General features: G+C 25.6%; 1 protein-coding gene across 1 annotated transcript; it reads right to left on the reverse strand.

The window, feature by feature from the left end:
* Positions 1–1,846: 1,846 nt before the first annotated feature.
* LOC112601018 lies at positions 1,847–4,510 on the reverse strand. The gene is made up of 3 exons (XM_025348415.1): positions 4,475–4,510; positions 2,415–3,490; positions 1,847–1,850 (listed from the first exon to the last, which is right to left on the reverse strand). Exons 1-3 carry the CDS (start codon positions 4,508–4,510, stop codon positions 1,847–1,849), a joined length of 1,116 nt encoding a protein of 371 aa, XP_025204200.1.
* Between the last annotated feature and the right edge of the window lie 17,988 nt (positions 4,511–22,498).

Below are 22,498 nucleotides of genomic sequence, written 5' to 3' on the forward strand. Positions count from 1 at the left end.
TAGGTAGGTAGAGAAACGTAGTTGTCCGTCACTTCTTTAAAAATCGGAAATAGTTATATAATAATACTTTAATATTAAATAATAAATATGTACATTATTTTCAAACTACGTTAATTACTATTTACTACACACTATACGCATTCACTACATACATAGTATATAAGCAGACAGTATATTAAGGGCTTATATTGTTCATTACAATGCATATTTGTACCTATATAATGTTATATTTCTATAATTTTATCGAATTTTCGTGTATCTATATAATATACCTATTTTAATATAAAACAGCTAGGGGCAAATATGGTCGGATGATGTTGGGATTTGCTCCTTCCCCCGTTCCTTTTTTTAAATAAATCTTTTAAGAATGCCGTTAAAATAATCGTGAATTTCAGAAAACCATCAGATAAATTTAAATCTACCCACATAATAATGATAGTATAAAAACATTTATTTAATTATTATGTTCTCTATGAAAAGTTAAGAAATTATTTCTAAAACTCTTTAAAACAAAAAATAAAATAAATTAGCCCTGAAAATAAGTCGAATAAGTTCTAAAAACTATTAAACTAATTCAATAAGACTTGTACACGGTCATATATTTCAAATTTTAAAAGGGTGAAATTTTTTTAGAAAAACTTAAAGCATTAATATTATTGTCCATAATCACATAATAACAAAAATGTAATTATTTTATTATAGAAAATACATATTTCATAAATATAAAGTATAATGACAAATGGAAATGTACGAATTTTATATAATACAAGTGTACCACTTTGGATACTCCATAATATTGTATATGCAATATGCATAAAGTAAATTAAACAAAAAATATAGACTTAATATATATTATAATCGTCGATCTCAACATTACTTGATTAGCGCACGATGATAGTGAAACGCGATAGTTAGTAATAGTTTGATGAAACAGTCACAGCGAAGACAATATGATATAGTTTTTGTTACTATATTATGTCATGCGATAAAGTTGACGCATTCTTAAATGTACTCGATAGTTCATTTTTCATACATTTAAAATTTTTTTTTCTTTAAGCATTTCAAAATCCTATTTTTTTTTTTTTTACATATTGTTATAGAGTATTATTCCTATCTCTCCCCACACATTGAATACAAAACATATGTTTCGCTATTGAACATGATAGGTACGTTGTGTGCGATAAAATTTTGTCTTACACGCTCGAGTTGAAGCGACCATTTAATAAAATATTTTGGTATTTCATGAAGTATGAAAAAATCATCGTTTAAACAACTTTTCATAAAACAATTTTTACTATAAAGATTTACGTCAATATGATACATATTTGTTTATCACGTAACATAAGTAATATAAATTTTTACGTGGTGCAGCTTATAAGTACTAAATTTTTTTTAACAAAAATTTATCTATAAGCATTCTTATAGAATGAAATAGTATTTTAGTATTATTATTTATTTATTATTAAACTTTATTGCATGAATATCAAATGTTTGAGTTACAAAATTTTATAAAAACACCTAACTTTCGTCGAATAAAAAGAAAATAGGTCTACTTTGTATGACTTACAAAACGATTTCCATACGTTAGAGTTGTCAGTACACCAGTACAACGTCAAACAGCGATATAAAATAGACCTTCCCCTCCCCAACAATCTGCAACACATCTGTCTGTAACGACATACTTTTCGTGTACTACATTTTTATTGTTAACAATTTTAAGTATATAATACATATTTAATAGGTATCGTTTTTTACTAATTTAAATTTTATTAAAAAGCTCAAGTTTAAATTGTTTTAAATTTAAATTTGAGATAAAGAACCTATTAAATTATTATTGGGCGTTGGGTCATCTATAAATGGTCATGTGTCATACAATCTCATATTGTAAACATAACTAATAAGTATGATATAAATCTAATAATGGCTTACATGTTTAGTAATATAGCTTCCTATACTTATTGTTTTTAAACTATTTTATGAAACTGTTTTACCTAATTACAATTAAACCTCATTTTATCTGAGTGACAAAAGACAACTGCAGTATGTGCTAATAACTATTATACCATTAAATCCTAAATAAATGCAAATGCACACGAATCTTGTGGTGCAATTATGCGGGAATGGGACTTTTCGGCGCTGCCATTTCGGCTCTGCCGTTTCGGCGATAGATATTTTCGGCGCTGCTGTTTCGGCGATAATGACAATACGTATTATAATGAAAATTATTTTTAATATAAAAAAAAATTAAAAATTGCACTATAAAAATGCATTTAAATTATATTAATTATTATATAGTCAAATTTTTAGATATAAAATAATAAAGATTAAAAAATTATGTAGGTACATTAGTAAAAAAATAATAATATAGTCAATTAATGTTTATAAAATTATTATAGTCAACATTTTATTTCAACGCTATATTATTTGATATTCCCCTGATAAATGTTTGAATGTCATTTTTATCGTATCTATCAACTAGTTTATAAATACGATTGTCTGTGTCTCTAAATTTTTTTAACTTTTTCCGTGGACTATTACCCGTTACCAAATGCTCATACTGTGTATCCGTTCCTGCTTGTATTTTACGTAATGTATTTATGAAAGCCCAAATTGTAGGTTTGTTTGCCATTAACTGATTTAATCTTCTATTCGCCGCTTCAGCATGGTTATTTGTACGGTTTTTATTTGTTAATACACGTTCGTATAAATTCCACATTGCCGGAGAAAATCGCGCAGGCCGTCTACCTTCACGACTACGATTTTTCCGACCAATATAAAAGTCTTCGAACCAATCTAATAAATCTATAAGTTCTTCGGGTAAACTTTCTGATAAAATGTCTAGCGCATCATCAAGATCTGATATAGGAACGAAAGCTAATGCGATAATACTTTTTACGTGTATGCAAAATTCTGGTTCATTTTTATAACGAGATATTAAATGTAGCTCACCTAATTTAGACCGAAAGTTTTGACATAAGTGAAAATAACACCCAAATATTTGTACATTAGGGAATGCATATTTTATAGCTGTAAAAGCAGCAAGTTCAAAATCGCAAGAGATTGAGTCTGGATTCAAATCTGGTTCAAGCGTTTTTAACATGTTTAATAGTTTTTCATAAATATTAGCTTTTTTGCTTGGAAGTAGTGCATATATTATCGGGTGTACACCTCCTAATGCTTCCGCCAAAATAACATAAACCTGGGAAAATAATAATGGAGCAATTCTAAAAGTGCCGTCACAGTACCAGGTTCGGGAATTTTTTAATATTTTTAGTCCACTAAGTCGGCCAAATATTAAGACCCTATCTGTTTGCTGCCCACTATCTGCTAATAAGAATTGTTCACTTATTCCATCATTTGGCGAGTAAGTTTTGTATATTTCGGGTAACTGTAGAGTTTTTAAATCTATTGGTGCCGCTGGAGCTGAATTTACTTCATTTCGTTTTCTCCTAATCATTTTTCGTAACGCTTCATTATTTTGAAGGATTCCCTAAAAATATACAACTCTTAAATACGAGGCTAAAATTGTACGTGTGTGCACTCAATGCGAACAGTGACTAAACTACGTAGTAGAATCGGCCTATATTTATGCTGCAAGGCATAAACAATTTTCACGATAACACAGTATGTAATGTTTGTGCATTATATTTGAGTTATAAATAATAATTTTTTTTTCTTATATGTAATTATTAATTTTTATACATACTAATGCCTTTCAAATCTCAATTCTCATTCAATGTTATAAAAATATGCCACAATATTCCAATACATTTTTATTATTTTTTATGTGATAATAAACCTATTAAACGTTATCTTAAACGGGATGTGCTTGGATATCTCTAAAATTGTAGTTAAGACTAAATAAAGTTAAATCTAAAAACAATTTTAAACAAAATGCTTTCATATTTATGACTGTAATTGTTATAGTTTTTAATATTTAATAATCAATATGTATGTTTTATATATTACTCGAGTATTTGTTTAATGAAAAATATGTAAGTCCATGTATAATATATATATATGATTACTGATAAGTTATAATAGATACACGTTTGTGTTATATACGCTTATTAAAATAATGGTATTTGAACTAAATTGCCACACAAGATAATAGTGTACCTTTATAAATATATATTTTAATAACCACAGATTATTAAAATAATTACTATTTAATACTATAATGGCAAAATCAAATCGTCATAAAAAAAAAAAAAATGAAATACAATCTTGGAGTACCTAAAATAACTGCTTTACTACCACAATATTTGATTGATAAACGAATGTAAAAATTTAGTACCTTCTATTAATGTTGATCGTAAAATAATGTATATTAATTATTATGTGTCGATGATATATATAATGAAGTACACGAATCTGCACAAGCACAACTATAAAGCGTGTATAATGTTCGTAATTCTATATAGATAAATTATAGATATATTATCATACATCATATGCTCGTATCTATAATTACAGTGAACTTCTTGTAGATATGAATTAATAAAACCATTTTTTATATTTTCATAGAATATATTGTATAATGTTGTTCAAATAATAATACGAATTGTTTATGACAAAATGATACACAACATCGATTCTAACTAATAAGTTTGTTTTACTAAATATGTTATTTATTCAATGAAAAAATTGTAAGTTTACTGTTTGTTTTTTCAATGAAAATAAAAATATTGATTACAATTATTCGGATAATTTAAAAATAAAATAATTAATTTCAAAACACAAAAGAAAAAAGAGGGACAGTAGGTGATCACTCTGCTGAACAGTGGGTTTCGGGTGTTACTCATCATTGATTAAGTCACTGTAATGAGTGTGTTAAATTTGAATTTAATGATAAACCGTTACAAACAAAAAACAATAAAATTCTGAGCGAAGACGGTCTATTAGTCCATATATTATTAAGTATATTTTATGTTACTATTACAGAAATTTATTTTACTATTTTAATAATATAATAGATTAAACTATTTTTTTTTCAAAACAATTGCATTTGCATCATTAATATTTAATTGTTATAATAATACATATTTATAACATACTATTAACTGGTTTTTCATGCTGTTTACTGTAAAAAATTAAACATCCATGGATTTATCCCGTCTTAAATTTAATTAAATATATATGAATTAAATAGTTTTTTTAATTACATAGTTATAATTACTCATATGGTGATTTTAATTAAATATACACTGCAGATATAAAATTAAATCCAATTATGAAAATAATTTTATTTTTTGTAACTAATGGTAAGCCTATATACATAAAAATATATTAATTTTTTTCTGAACTGACAATTCCTTGCGAGTGTATCTTAAAAATGCAAATTTTAGAAAATTCTCTGTTATTTCATCCTTTCACTATTGATGATATTACTAATATTTAAAGTTTCTTGGTTTAACAATTTAGAATTCCGTAAATATTTTTAATACTATTTTTGTTTTATCATTATAAAAACAATTTATATGCGATTTGTATTACTATTTTAAGTTTTTTATCAAGTTTAAAGATTTTTATCGACATTTTTTAAAAATCGAAAATTTAAAGACATAGATACCTCCTGTACATAGATTAATAATTTGAAAATTGTATTCAATATAGAAAATAATAATGATTTAAGTGACAATGGAATGTTTTGAGTTTCTACGATTAATACTTTTTGAGTAACAATAAAAATCTAAAAATCGTTAGATAATTTATCATTAATTTAGCGTTAATAACCAATTTATTTAAAATTTAAATTTCAAATGCTCTTAAAAAATATTTATGGGATTGTGTTCATTTTTTTTTAATTTTGATGAAATTACTTAGAAGCTTATGTTAAATTTTCTAACTTAAGCTCTGAGATATTAATATGATAAATAACTATTTTCAATCCACTCATTATCTAAAATGTGTGCTGTCATTTCAAAGTGTAAAAACTTTAAAAAAATAATTGTGATATACTGATATATAATGTGCTAATGTTTTTTTTTTTTTTTTTTTGTGATGATTTTTAATGTAAAAAATAATTTTCAAAAACGATATAACTTTTAAATAATACTTGTTTACTGTTGAAATAATCACCCAAAATACTGGACTATTTTTAATATGATTAACATAACTAGCAAAATTTGAAAACAAAATGTATTTGTTTCAAATTTATAAAGTGTCAACCTATATTGTGTACTATCATATACGAAGGTTTGAAAGTATAAAATAGTCGTATCAGCAATATAATATATATCTACTCTATCGTATTAGTTACTACTCACTACTCAATTTACGTTCGATATCGATTTAAAAATTTCAATGTGTTATATTATTAAACTGAAATACGATATAATAATATTGTATTGTACGATATTTTATTCACAATAATTTTATTATTTTAAACAAAAACACATACAATAATATTATAATAATATATTTTATTTTGTGTCTGTATCGACATTTGTGTATTAATTGTACGAGTATGTAATAATATAAAAAAATATTCTAGGATTATATTTTATAGTTGTTTGTAGTTAATCAATTGTCAAAGATTCCAGATTCGTTTATAGTCTTAATATTCTTATATAGAAAAAAAAATCAAACCATATTTAGTTTTCGTTATTGATGTATGCATGTGTGTGTGTGTGTGTGTGAAGTACGTCATTTTACGATCTACACGTGGTTGTCATATAAGAGGAGACCTCATTATTTCCAGCTTTATCAGTAACTTTATTATTTTAATTTTTTTTTTTGTCTGTAAGGAATTGGAACAAACCTATTCAAATCTATAAGAGCTATTATACTATATTATAATATGATAGGACAAATCAACGAAAAAAACACATGTAGATATATGACTATACAGTATTCATATAGACAATTTAAATCATTAACACTCTACACAGTGTTTAATTATTTAAAAATATTTAAATATATACAACTAAATAAGTGTTTTAAATGTTAAATATTATATACTTCACGCACAATTATGATTAAAATGATCAAAACTAAACAATATGAAAGTTTCCGAAAATAAAATTTTAAAAACATGCATTAAATTAAACATCTTTATTAATCAAATATATGTAGACTAGGTACTGACTGAGTAGGTTAACCTACTTACAAGTTAACATATTTCATATATCTTATTTGTTTTTATGTGTAGTGTTTTTTTTTTTTTTAGTTAATAAAATAACGCTTAAATTTCTTTATGTATATTAAATAATTATAAATTATTTATTTAAATGTTAAACGGATCAACACCATGTTAATATTTTGATGCCAATGATTATTATTACATAATTAATTGATCTTTAATAACATTTATTAGACTAAAATAATTAATATTCAAAACACAAAAAATTGATACTTATATAAGATTCATAGGAGTTTCCATGTAGTTACATAGAACATAATATTATCAGTTTATATCCTTTTGGTTATTAAATATAGGTAGGTATCTATAGCTTATACTTTATAGGCTATGGTCGCTATAGGTAAATACTATTTACGCTGTAATACTACGCATACTAAGCTAATATTCAAAATAGACGAAACATTGAATGTGTAGTAAATTACGAATTAAATTTATTGATAAATTATATGGATATGTATCTTAAAAAATAAGTAATTGAAACACATTTTGTATTTTGTATAATTATGCACGTAATAATTTCATAAGGGAGAATAAAAGTAAAAATATTTTTAAAATAATTAATAATTTATTCTTACATAACTGTCGTTACATTTTTTTTTGTTATTGTTGTTGTTGAATACATTTGTTCAGGTAGGATTGAACCTCCTAACAACCCGTTCCCTTTTTGCGCCTTTATACGTTCCCGATTATATAATGATATACAGGCACACTTAAATGTTATTACTCTGTGAATTCAACCATTTCAATCAAATGGACCACTTTCAAAATACTTATTTATTAAAAAGATAAACGTTAATAACCTCACAGTAAGTATACTGATTAATTATTTTAACCTTAAAAATATGCTGAGAGATAACAAGACGAATGGGTTTCTATTTTTATTTTATTTTTATTTCAATATTATATTTTAAAGGGCATATCAATAATATTATTTTAATTTTAATTTATTCGTTTCATTTTACTATGACCGATAAAGAAGTATACCTAGTTTAATATTAAATAAAACTTAATATAAATGTTACCATTGATCTAAAAAGATCGATCCAATTAAAACTATATTTTTAAATAAAAATAAACAATATTAATTGAAAATAAGCTAACGTTGTTCCACGTTAATTATAATGTTATATATGTATATAACATAAACGCGTTCTACTTGATATTTACAATATTTATTCCTATATTAAATTATATAGATTATATATACTATGTAGTATACATGCAAGTACAATATTAGATATATACAGTGTGTTCAATAATAAAGGTAGCACAAAATATATCAAACGTATATAATGATCCTAATTTTTATTTTTTTTATTGCATAATAAACTTATTATTACTACACTTATTTTTGATAAACTTAAATTTTGAAAAATCGCTGATACACATAAACAGCGAAATATTTTTTTTTTGTATTTTATCCTCTCTTTTTAATAATATTGATTTTAAATTTGAATTAAATTATTTTTTTAAACAATTTTAACTTAAAAAAATTTGTTTTTGTATTGAAAATTAATTTATTGAGAGTGAGTTAAATTTTCAATTTATGCATATTGTAATCTACAATTTTACAAAGTTTCATGTAATTTCGTAAAATTGTTTTAAAAACTTAACGTCAAAAGTGTGAAAATACATGAAAATTGTAGATAGAATGTTAAAAAATACAATGAATACAACATGCACAAATACAAATTTTTATTCATTTTCAAAAAACCGATTTTAAAAATAAGAAAAACTTCTTAAATTAAAGATCTTGAAAAAAGTTCAATTTAAATTTAAAAACAAAAAGAAAGGTACTATTAAAAAAAAAAATATTTTTTTTTGCGTGGACATTTTTTTAAATTTAAAATTTTTCTAAGATAAGTGTGATATTAAGTTCTTTATGCAGTTGAAAAACCCCGAGTAAAATTCAGTCCAAAATATTTTGTGTTACCTTTATCATTAAACACACGCTCCAATTATGATAAAATTGGCATAATTTTATATAATACTATACGTCTATAGGTACTATAATAATATGCGTTAGTTTATTATACTAAAGTCATGACGTTTTAAGTTTTTTTTTAATTTTTAATTTGCCACGATGTAAAATAATATGTACTTGGTGCATTTTTTTTTTTTTTTTTGCAACTTGTTTTCCGGCTCAAATCAACATTTTACAAAAAATATCGGTCCATTAATTAACCAATCGTGCCATTTAAAGTGTTTCTACTAGTTCCTAGCTTATTCCACTATCACATCCGAAACGATCATTAGACCCGCTGTAACCCACCATCGTAAGAGGTTCTAAAAATGATGTACATAATAAAAAGGTACCTGTGAATTGTGATTCATTATGGAACACAGTTCATAAAGCGATAGAATGGTGCGTGTGCGCGCGCACGCGTGCTCTCGATCCCAGAAAAGGCCTCTGAATTATAACAATAATACAATGTTATCAAATCGTTTATATATATGTAGGCCTAAGTCGGTGTCAATTGATGAGAACGTGTGACCTACATAGTTCCGTGGTGGGTCTAAGGAAGTCAGGAAGACGGAGAATTTTTTTTCAAGAAGGCATGGTAGGCGGGGACATGGCTCTGAAGAGCTGGTAATCTGGGTCTTAATTGTTTGTTTTGCGATAGTCTGATAGCTTGTGTAGTTTGTGTATATGTGTGTGTGTGTTAAAACAAGCGCGCGAGCGCGTGTGTAGGTTTTTGACAGTATGTGCTGATTAAGGATTTTTTTTCCAAATTTACCATGGCTTAACATATTAAAATAGTTTAGGTGTTATTTTTACCTTTTTTACCTTCACATATTTTTGAAAAAAAAAATTGTCTTAACAAAAAACAATTTCAATAATACGCTGAACACATCAATCGTTTCAAGTTACAAATTAGTAACAATAATTTTTTTTTGTCTTGCTTATTTCCGGACCATTTTTGTTCCGTTCAAACATATATTTTTCTAAAGCCATTATTGTTTGCTATAATACAAATAAGTTATTGTAAGGTGTATAAACATAAAACATGTAAAAAAATCAACCTAATTATTCAGTATTTATAAGATGTATTCATAGAAAGAAAATTATTAGATATAATCTTAAAAAAATTTGTTGGCTCCCAAAAAAAGAATACAATTTCATTTTTTTCAAAATTTTCTTTTTTACTTTGTTAATGGTAATTTTTTATTCTTCATCGTTTATTCCTAGAATTACATAAATTGCATTAAAATCTATAAATTACGTTATATAATAATTTTTACTGAATGTGTTCCATCAAGTTTCGGGTATTCTTGTCTCAGCAATTACATAAAACTAAAATAAATATAATATTATCTGTCTATTTTTGTTTTCTGTTTTTACATAATATTATTTATTTATTTATTTGTTATATGTTCAACGGGCATATGCCTTTCGACAAAATGTTATGTATACAATATAAATGACAGCCAAAGATACATATACATGAATAACAATAATAATTACAACAATATTTAACAACATAAAAGTATACAACTAACATAAACTATAAAAATAGTGACATCTAAACAAATAAAAATTCTTTAAAAATACAGTATTAGTTTTGAGATTAGTGTGAATAAAATTCATGATATAAAGCGAAAAGGATATTTTATCGGCTATTCGAAAAGCTCTAGGAAGAAACGTATAAAGTATAGGATATACTATGGAATAATAAATAGATAAGTCTAAACTTTTTCAAAACTAATATTTCACGACAGACAGCATAATTATTAAAAATATTAAAAAGAAATATTATCAGTTAAGATACGTTATAATGGAGACAATCATAACTTATAGTTTCCTATAAATAATTAATAAATCCTAATGAAAAAATAAAATTTGATATAAGTACAAGATTTTACTTTTAAAAACTCATTCTGAAAATACTATACATAGAAAAGTTATGAGACCAAAATAACTAAAATAAGAATTTCAAATTCAACGTTGGATTTAACTAACAAATTATTAAGGCTTCCACGTAAGTAATAATAATCTCAATAATTTCAAAAAAGATTTTGTTAAAAAATAATAATTATGATAAAGATTTTTAAACTCTTTAATATTTCTATTTATAAAACTTAACATCATAAAGAATTTGTTCACGATTATTTTATAATAAATATTGAAGCTCAGATTTTTTTAAATAAATCATCAAATATTTAAATGAGTTAATTCTTGATAATATATAATCATAGATTCAATATATTTTAGATTAGTATTTATTTAATGTCTAAAAAATATTATATGATCAATAATACAATATAATAATAACCTATGGACAAAATTGCATATAATTCTATAATTAAATTGCAATTAAGTTTACGGATGAGATTAATAAGTTCAATAAGTATTTAAAATGTGTTTAATAATTTAATAACTATGTGAATTATTTAAAAACGAAACGACAGAAACCTATATATATATATATATATATATTACTTTTTCAATACAATTTAAAATTGACATATTCATGAAACCTTCCGTGTAAGCTATTATTATGTGTATATATATTTACTATTTAGATCGTAGAGCTGACGATGACTGTTGAAATCGATATTGCAGATATATCATATTTATACTCAGCAATACGGAATCGATTTTCATACAGGTGTTAAGCGGTTTATCGGTGTGACGATTTTATACATGGTATATTAAAATAATAATGATGTTATGGTATTTACTATTTACAAATATTAGATACGGTATAGGTATAGGTATACCAAAAATAAATAATGTCAATTCTAGTTTTTAACAAAAGTTTTCACGAAAGAATTAAAGAGAGAGGGCTATATATATATATATATATAATATTATATATAGGTATAGAGAGAAAGAGAGAGTCAGAGAGTTATGGATAAATGGGAGGAACAAATACTTAAACATAATACTATATTATGCTTACAACTTAACATACGTAACATTATTCTTGTAATAAGTATAAAACCGCAGTAGATTTATTCTAATTTTTTAGTCGCCGACTTTGAGTAGTTAATATGATATCATACGAACGATTAAACGGTTACCGCAATGAAATTAGTGTATATTTATACAATGTTACTGGCCGTTAATGGGGGGAGGGGGCCAATAAAGTTATCAAATTTTTAATACAATGGTATTGGTAAAGGAAAAAACTACTTACATCAATATTAATTTAAAAATAAAATTAATATTCTTCAGCAGTTATATAACTTAACATCTGACAGGTGTAAGTATAAGTAAACTATAGAACTATAATACGTATAATTGTAATTTTATAGAATAAAAATATTAAAATGATAGTTAAATTATGATTTGTGGTGATAGATATACATTATACGTATATTATTATATAGTCAACTTGTCTGTCTATATATTATATAACATTATAATGTATCACTTGGTAGTTATTTTATAGTTTGTGATTATTTATTTTTTGATTAACACTAGAATTAACAGAATTATGTTACGTAAATATTTGTTTATAACTGTATGTAATGATAAATATATAAACGTACGGTAGTTAAACCACAATGCAACGTTGAACCGTCTAAATTATAAAGTATCTATGAGGATTGAAGTGATTAAAAATTGCGAATAATGTAAAGGGGGTCTCCATTTTTATAATTCGCCCACAAAATGCGTACATAAAAATCAGTGGCGCTGACCCTTAAGTCTAGGTGGAGCGATTTGTCAATTCCCACTGATTTAAAGGGGGGTTGGGTATTTATAAGCTAGAAAGCTTAGAATCTATATGATTAATAAAAGTATGTATATTTATAATTTATTGTTTAGAGCGTGTGATGTTAATTGTTAATACTCTCAGTTCACATGAAAAACGAAAAAAAATACGAACAACAGTAATCGGTATATCACATCGTGCAAGGTTATAAATTAATAATGTGTAGGTATGACATTATTAAAATATAATTACTATAATAATATTATATGTATAATAAATAGTCTGGTGAAGTGAAATCTGCGCTATGGCTAACGATAACCAAGTAAAAATAAAGACGGCATCGTGTCCAGTGGGCAAAGCAGACATCCCTCACTTTTGGAAATGATAAAAATCTCAAAGCAGCGTAAAAAAAAAATGTAATTAACTCGGAGTCAATTACCATATACGTGACTCTATATAGCCGAGTTCACTACTACACAGTTTGTAGTGGCGTGTGCTTTTTATCGTTAATTGGCTGTTGTAATCATACATCACAGATCATTCACTAGCCACGATCTACCCGGAAATTTTCAGAGTTGAAATGATTTAATATCATTGCATACCTACCTACAAAAAATGATTTTGAACGGAAACTATCTGTCAGCCTATAATGTCGACTAAGTATATTTCGTGATGTGTTATTTTTGCTAAAACTATTTAAAGCCATTTATTTTACTTTTAGTATTACTATAGGTTGATATAATTTCTTCTTGAATAATTTAGTATTTAATTATTATAATAATATATATTCAAAATTTTAAAAAAAAAATGCAAATAAAAAAACTACGCCTAATATTTTTCAATATCTTTTTACAGATCTAAGAAAAACGTAAATCTTGTATTAAATTTTCAAGAATTTTGACTCAGCAAATAATGTTTTATCAACATTTATAAAAAAAAAATAAAAATTTAGCATGCCTATAAATAGCTCAAAATAAGTTATAACATTTTAAAAATTTTATCATATAATGAAAATAATAACACGAACATTTTATAAAAATATTATGTATCAAAAGTTATTCGTTTTTAAATAACAACATGAAACAAAAATCGTTTAGAAAAAATAGTTAATATATGGGTATAATAACCAATAATATTACATCCAATATAAATATTTTACTTCAAATGTTTATAAAAAATTAATATAGCTATAAATATAATTTTTTTTCTTATATAGTCATATAGGTTGAAAAACTTAAAAATAACCAAGTATTACATTTTCAAGCATTTTTATTTAACAATTATAAAAAAAAAAATTAAAAAAAATTGAAAATTTTATTTGTCTATAAAAAATTCAAATTTTGAAAGTTATACTTTATAAAGAAAATGATAATATAAATACGTGGTGAAAATTTCAAGTTATTGTGATTATTTGTTTTTTAAATTTGACCTCTTGAAATTACAAACTAGATCCAATTTCATATCTAAAACTATCCTCATGATTGAAATTCATAACATTTTATCGAAAACTTATTATGTATGAATACACAAAAAACACATCATTGTAAAATCAATACATTTATCGCTCCGTTCGGAATCTAAAACGACAAAGATTTACATTTAATAAAAATATAAAAAGTGTATTTAATTAAGTTAAAATTAAATTTAGTTACAAACAACGAATAGTTCAATAGTTTAATAAGTTATAAATCTTAATGTATAGATAGTTACATTATTTTCAATTTTATTTGTATTTTTTGTATAGTCACTATTAGTAGACTTTAATAAAAATACATATTATTTGTAAATTCATACCATATAATATGATAATAAATTATTCAGATAAGCGTATATATAATTACACTTTTTCTAACGGTTGAGAATATTTTATTCGTTTATGTAACTAAGAGTACATAACATATAATAATATTCTAAGATTTTTCGATTGATTTCAATGATATAGACACACTGGTAATATAGTTAGGTACTCAAAATCGAATACAAATTATTGTAATTTTTTGTCTGGTGTGCGTTGGTATTTCATATAATATTAGGCATAAATACTAGATATGCGTTCACATTCGAGTGTGTTGTGTATCTATTAGTTTTATTTTCCATCCATTCTATTCTATCTACTATTTATATTTACTTTTTTAATACTGAGACAACTTGTTGTATATAACAAAGTATAATAGGTAAGTTAATTTTGAGAACTTGATGTATGTTATATCTACAGCCTACACGAATTTAAAGGGTGCAAAGTTAAAATAAAGTTTAAAAAAATACTTAGATAAGAAAAGCATTCTAGACAATCTCTCTTAATTATTTTTCCATGTATTTGAAAAACTATTAAGAAAATTGAAAAATTACACACCTGCATGTATTAATAATTTATCATACGTAAAGATTCGATTTTTGTTTTTTTAATATATACTCCATGAAAATTATTTAAGCAGTCTTATTTAGAAAATTGTACACATTAAAAACATAATAATAAATAAAATTTGTGTAAAACTAATACAAATTATATTCATCGCATCGCCAAGAATACAAAACGTTTTGGTTTTTGATAAACGCAAAGAATATATTATTTAGGTACTTACATACTAAAACAAGAATTTAAAATGCATTTAACATCGATGCAGATAAGGGAATTAGATAAATAATTATATAAGCTACCATAAAATATTAAATATAATATAGGTAATTCGAATAATATAAATATAATTATTTAAATAATTAATTCAGCTATAAATTATAAGTTTATAGCTTATAAACATTATTCATTACATTTTATGAATTTTATTTTTTTCAGAAGACATGAACTAGTATGAGTTAAATCTAATATATATTAATTTAGTCACATACTAGAACTACTTTAAATAAGATGTAATCATAATGAAAAAATTAAATCCTATTACATGTACTTTTTGTGCACCTATTACCTATTTATTACTTCTTATGTTTATTAAACGTTTGTATATTATATAATTAATGATATTAAGTGATAATTAATTAAAACTTATAAAATAACTTAGAAATTTTAATTTCTAAAAATGTTAACAATTAATTTCACTATATGACCTAATAGTCCTAATATATAGAATTTTCATCCCAAGTAGTAAATTTTGTTATTATATTGTCATTGTTCTAATATTTTCCAACTTTCAATTTATAATGACGTTAATTTGCATTTTGTGTTGCCTTAACATTCGATACTAAAATTATAAAAAAAAATGTTGTCATAATTATTAATATTATCTATAATACGATTTTTTTTAGCGTTTTAAAAAGCCGCTATTCTTCTATAATTCTAGTTAAGATGTAATGTAAACATATATACACCGTCTATATATCATATTTTTTTTTTATACATAGAACAATGTTGTCGTCTTTATGATAACATAGATACTATTCTTGGTAATTTTTTTTTTAATTATACTAAAACACATTCAAATCCTCACATACAATGATTGTTTGATAAATTTGTATTTTTTTTTTCTGTGACACATATTTAAATCATCTTCGAACCATGAAATAAACATATAATCATATATCAGTAAGTATATCACTTATACTTTATACATACTATACATTAGTTAGATTCATACTAATATTTAAATAAAATAGTTAAAAAATTTACATTTTAAGTATCCTAAAATATAATAGTAAAATTATTTTAAGTTTAAATATTTAATATAATTATAATTGCTGTTTTTTTTTTTTTTTTTTAGGTTTATTAATTAATAATGTAGTAAGAATGTAGTATACAAGTGTATATTATGTAAAATATTATAGTTCATATCATCGTGGAAGATGGTAATTTGATTTATTTTATTCCTTCATTCCTTATTGCATTTCTATTATATTATTATTTATTTATTCATTCATTTCTTTAGATTAATTCACCTATACCGGCTATACCTATTCATTAATGTTGACTGTTAACTGTTGTCATATTTATGTTTCAAACTTGTTTGTATATTATTTAAAGATTAAGATAAGACTCTACATTTTTAACTATAGAATTAAGTGGATATCAACATTTTATAATATGATAAATATATATATATATATAATATGTATATTTATTTGTAGATATAAATAAAATAATGCAAGTTTTGAAATTTAAAAGAAAAAATTAGTCAAGTGCAATATTACGTTGGCACTTAGTTACCAAATTGATGAGTGGATTATCGTTATGGTTGTTAAATCAAATGTTCTAACTATGCGCTCTAATGCTTGTAGTTAATAACGTATCAGTCAAGGCCTGATTATGTCAGGTGGGTCAATTTTATAAATATATGAGTTCAGAGAGTTTTATTAAAAATTAATTTCTAGATGATAAGATAAATTGACAAATTAAATAAAACAATAATAAATTTAGTATACATTTCAAATTTATGATGATTTTAAAATAAGCTATATAATAATAATCAATGTTTTATGGATTATTGTTTTACAATTTAACTGTTATTGTTTGATAACTTTATCTAATAACGAGAAAACATTATGAACTAGTATAAAAAAAATATATATAACTATAATTTTTAATTGATATTTAAACATTATTATAAATTAAACATAAGAAGTCATAGGTTAGATATATAATAATACATATAAGTAAAGAAAACTTATATTATACAGCTCATAAGACTTAAATTATTCAAAAAAAAGTTATTTAAATAAAAATGCATTGCATCAAGATATTTTTTTAACTCATAAAATTTTGAATTATAAATAAATGTTCTAAAGAACCATACTCATTCAAGTATTAACATGTAATCGAAGATTCAGTAAAGCCAAGCTATTAGAGCTATAATAAATTATGGTAAATTACCTTATAATAATATAAGTAGCACGTCTACAATTATTAACTATTATAGAAGTCGACTTGAGAGGGGTGTCAACGAGCTAATTATATTTTATATAATTCGATCGAAGTCCACCCTGTAAACTATCTATTACATTATACAAAAATTTAATACATTATGCTCATTATGATATACAATATACATTGCTTATAATTTGAAATAGGCAAACATTACAATATCGTTATCATAAGTATATACGTATATATCACCGTATTTTCCTCATCACAGTTCGTGTCTAGATTTTGATGGCAACTAGTGATTTAAATTTTAGAATATTTACATAAAAAAACTATATAAATTAGCTATCTCATATTTGAAAAATAGTAAAATAATAATTACTGCTCGTTTTACAGTCGTAGTGTTTTTTTAAAACCATAGGTATTTAATTAGGTTACACTCTTGTAGATATCTATCATCTATGTAATAGAGTGTGAGATCGAATCGTCGTTGTTAGACCGTTAACTGGCAGAGCCGGTTATACTTGGCTTTGGAATCTAATACGCACCCCCATTTACTGTCGGGTTAATATTTAAAAAGCTCGATTAAATGTTTTAGTAGTATAACTATTATTTTGCCATGCCGCTATACTCGCACTCGCGGAGGCGATAACGAAAAACTACTGTAGCATGTGAAATAAAATCGTAAAATTCGCCAAACACACACACACAGGTCTATTGACACACGACACTGCATGATAGACGGAAGGTAGGCGGTTTTTACTCTATATAAACAGCATAAGTCTGCAGTATACTTATTATTATTATTATTATTATTATCGTGTGCATAATATTGTTAGCGATCGTTGGCATTCTCGGCGTGGCCCAGATAATCGCGGGCAGAACGCCGCACGCCGCGGCGTGACGGTAATCATACGCACGCGAAACGCGCCCGAGCGGCGGGAAAACCGTGCGGGCGCGCCGAAACGCTTGGCGGCGGGTGGGAACGAACGCGATGGAAGCGTGGCGGCTGGTGGGTGACTGGTCGTCGTGGTCGTCATCGCCAGCCGACACCGATTATGTATTATTAAAATATAATATTATGTAGGTACGCCGCCACGCCGGTTAGATAACGCGCGGCCCGGTTGGGCGCTGGACACGCGCGCGGCAGAGACGCGGTGAGCGAGCGGGCCCGCGGGAATAGTGGATAAGAAGAAAAAAAAAAAATAGTGAAAACGACGACGACGACGAAGACGAAGACAGCGACGACGAATCGCACGGCGCAGGCGGCGAACGGAAAGACAATTATTGTTATGATGTTGTCTGCGGCGCGCCGGCCTGCGTACGCGTATTGCGCAACGCTATATAATATTAAATATTATTATCGTATTATATTATACGGTACCGCCGCGGTCGGTATAATATAGGTACTCGCGCACCGCATTTTTTTCTTCCTCCTCTCAAAATAATAATAGTAATAATAATAATATTATATTATTATGTACACACCGACGTCGTCTTCTGGTCGGCGGCCGACGTATGTGCGCGAATGTGTGTGTGTGTGTGTGTGTGTGTGTGTGTGTGTGTGTGTATAAATATGAGTAAGTATATACATTATAATAGAGTAGGTAAGCAGCGTTATAACGGCCGGGTAACAGGTCGCGACGCGGAGGGAACTGCACCGTGTTGGTTGGGCGGCGGAGCGTCGTGTGAGATGGGTTCGCGAACGCGGCGGAGAACTTCACCGGCCGCCGCCGTGTCGTAGTATGTCAAGGACCAAACGCCTCCGGGTTATGGATCTCTCTCGACGCCGCGCGGGTCTTTCCGGTCGTGTCCGATCATGTCCCATGTGCATACATTTTATATAGGTAATAAATAATAATAATTATACACACACTGTCGCGATGCAAACACATAACCGAATCGAGTTACTGTGTGTGTGTGTGTGTGTGTGTCACGAAAAAATCTCTCGACCGACCCGACTGCAAATTCTATTTTTTTTTTTTTTTTTTTTTATATCTTTTGAACATTTTCTTTTTGAGTAGCCTACGCGCGTTTAACTCTTTTGTAGCATTCCGTACGGAGCAATACAGTATTTAATCCGCTACCGTTTTGATGTTCCTCATAATTATTATTGTTATTGTTATTATTATTGTCGTTTTCATTGTGTGCGCACGTTTCGTAATAACTTTCGTTTTAAATTCCCGATCGGTTAATTTAAAAATATCGTATTTTAACAATATAATAATGCGTATAACACATATGCGATTATATAACACGACCGAATTATCGCGACGCTCGGCAGATTTTCGTTGTACTACTGTAAGAATTGATGTAAGAATTGAAAACTATAACGATATGTATATACGTAATCGACATAACACCCCTCCCCCCACCGTTGTATATATCACATGTCCCATTGTACCTACGAATTACTATTAACATTATTGTTAATTCGACTCGCTCGTACAAACAGTATGATACATTATTGGTTATTAGTTATTAGTTTATTACTTATTGATACTATATCATTAATTTAATCGATAAAATAGTAAATAATGTTTTTTTTTTATTTTGATAATGAATTGGCTTTCGCCCAAATACAATAGTATACGATTATGTTTAATACATAATAAATAGTAAGGTAAGATACCTATATAGATATTGGAGTATTGACATTGTGACTGTACATAATATGTGATACAGTGTTCTAAAATAAATTGTTCTAATATTCTTAGGAATAAAATAAAATACATTTTATAACTTTTGAACAATGATGCAGAGTTAAGTAATTGGGAACATATACGTGAAACTTAAAATTATGAGTTGATAATTTTCATAGTATTTGCTACATTCATTGTGTCAACTATTAAATAAGCAGTTATCAAATGTAAAATCCTTTATCAAACATTTTTTTTTCAACAATTATCAGTTATTTACTATCGTTTAAATACAAATTAATGCTAACATATAGTGGGTCATATAATATACCATCATGTAATATTATATTATGTAGTTCATAGTATTATTGACGAAGTGAATTAGTTTATGTATCAAAAATAAAATGCGTGAACTTTTTGATTTCCGTCTATTATCTTTAAACTATATTTCATAAAAATACGTTTATGTTAATGATAAAATTTTTGTTTCTTTGTCATAAATCGTGACAATGTAATAAAAAAAATCCTCAATATTTGTTTAAACAGCTTTTTAAAGATATTGAAAATGCATAAGCAGAATATTTTTTATAAGGGCTTAAAAGTTACATTTAAAAAAATGTTGATAAGTACTTAGACGAAAAATATTAGTTTTTTCTTTTAATGTTTTAAGTTACTTAAAATAATTTAAAAAAGATAAATCATAGAGACTTGAAACTTTTTGGTATTTAAATACTCGTATATTATTATTTTCAACGCAAAATTAAATTTTTAAAATATTTTGACTAATTTTAAGTTAATTATACAAGGACTACGAAATTAAGCATATCGAGTTAAGAAATTACCAATAATAATATAACATTAACTATCTTTAGAAATAGATATAGATTTCAATCGTCTCTTTCACTTAAATCAATATTTTGTATTCAATAATTTACCATACCCAACTTAAAACTTAACACATCTATTACACGATTACAGTGACTATTAACCTAACTAGGTAACTCAATGACGTGTACACTCGAAACCTATAAAACAGAGAGAGTTCTCTAGAATTTTTATTTTTTAATAATTATAATTTGAGTCATTTGCTTTGAAATATAATAAAGTATTTATATTTTATTTTAAAATGCAGATGCATTTTCTCTAGAAATATTATAAAAATGTCTTATAATATAATAGAATTAAAATAGAGCTATGCAAGAATATTAGACATATTTAAATATTATCTCTTGGATAAAAAATTTGGTATTAATTTGAGTTGTAAAACAAAAAAATATTTGAATTTTTGATTCGTAAAATGAAAGTGCTTTTACTACCTATTTGAAGTTTTTCGTCATACAGGTAGTATTTACACAGGACAAGGCCAAGGCCCAATCGTTTGAACTCCCAAGGTAGGGTTGATGATAGTTTATAATACAATTTTTTTGGATAGAAACTAATTACAAACATTATTATATTTTTTAATATTAGTAATTTTTCAATACTGCTAGTTTTATTAATAACATACAATAATTAATTCTGTCAGATAAAGAAAAGTATTAAGGTATATTAATTAAAATAATAAACATGAATGGATATTTTGTAGGTTTATTGAATATATTATTATTGTGTAGAACTAAAGGAAATTAAATCGAAAACCAAATTCAGAAGTATAATTAAAACTATGAGAGTAGCGTTAGATAATTCAGTTTGAAAAAATATTAAAAATTAAATATATCGTATATAGGTTAGGCAACGATGATAATAAATTGATGAGTATATAACTGGTAATATTTTTGTACATAATATGTTTTATAATATGTATTTAAGTTGAAAAATTTTAAAACGTGTATTTAGCGAAAACATGTTTTATTGGTAGGTTCCTCCTCATAAGATTTGCGAATGGTTTTCATAATGCAAGAACTAGTATAAACTGGTTAAATAAAGGTTGACCTATTTTATACCATAATATAAACATTTAAAGATTTCCGGAAACATAAATAATATATACTTGTACATTTTTTGTTTGTAATTGTATAATAATACTTATAACTTGCATTTAAGTTTAATTTTACTATATTTCATTTGATTTTATTTTTTTTTTTTTTTGTGACATTCAGTGAGTGTTATTTTACCTGTAATAAATTAGAAGTGTTATAGCTTAGCACTAAATCAGAAATTTATATGCCTAAATATTTTATTAAATACAGTTATAGGTACCCAAAAACTTTCAAAATATTCCTCAAATAAGCATATATTTTTTAAC

This window comes from Melanaphis sacchari, unplaced genomic scaffold (assembly GCF_002803265.2).
Source record: "Melanaphis sacchari strain LSU unplaced genomic scaffold, SCAv2.0 Contig74_pilon_pilon, whole genome shotgun sequence".
Classification (NCBI taxonomy): domain Eukaryota; kingdom Metazoa; phylum Arthropoda; class Insecta; order Hemiptera; family Aphididae; genus Melanaphis; species Melanaphis sacchari.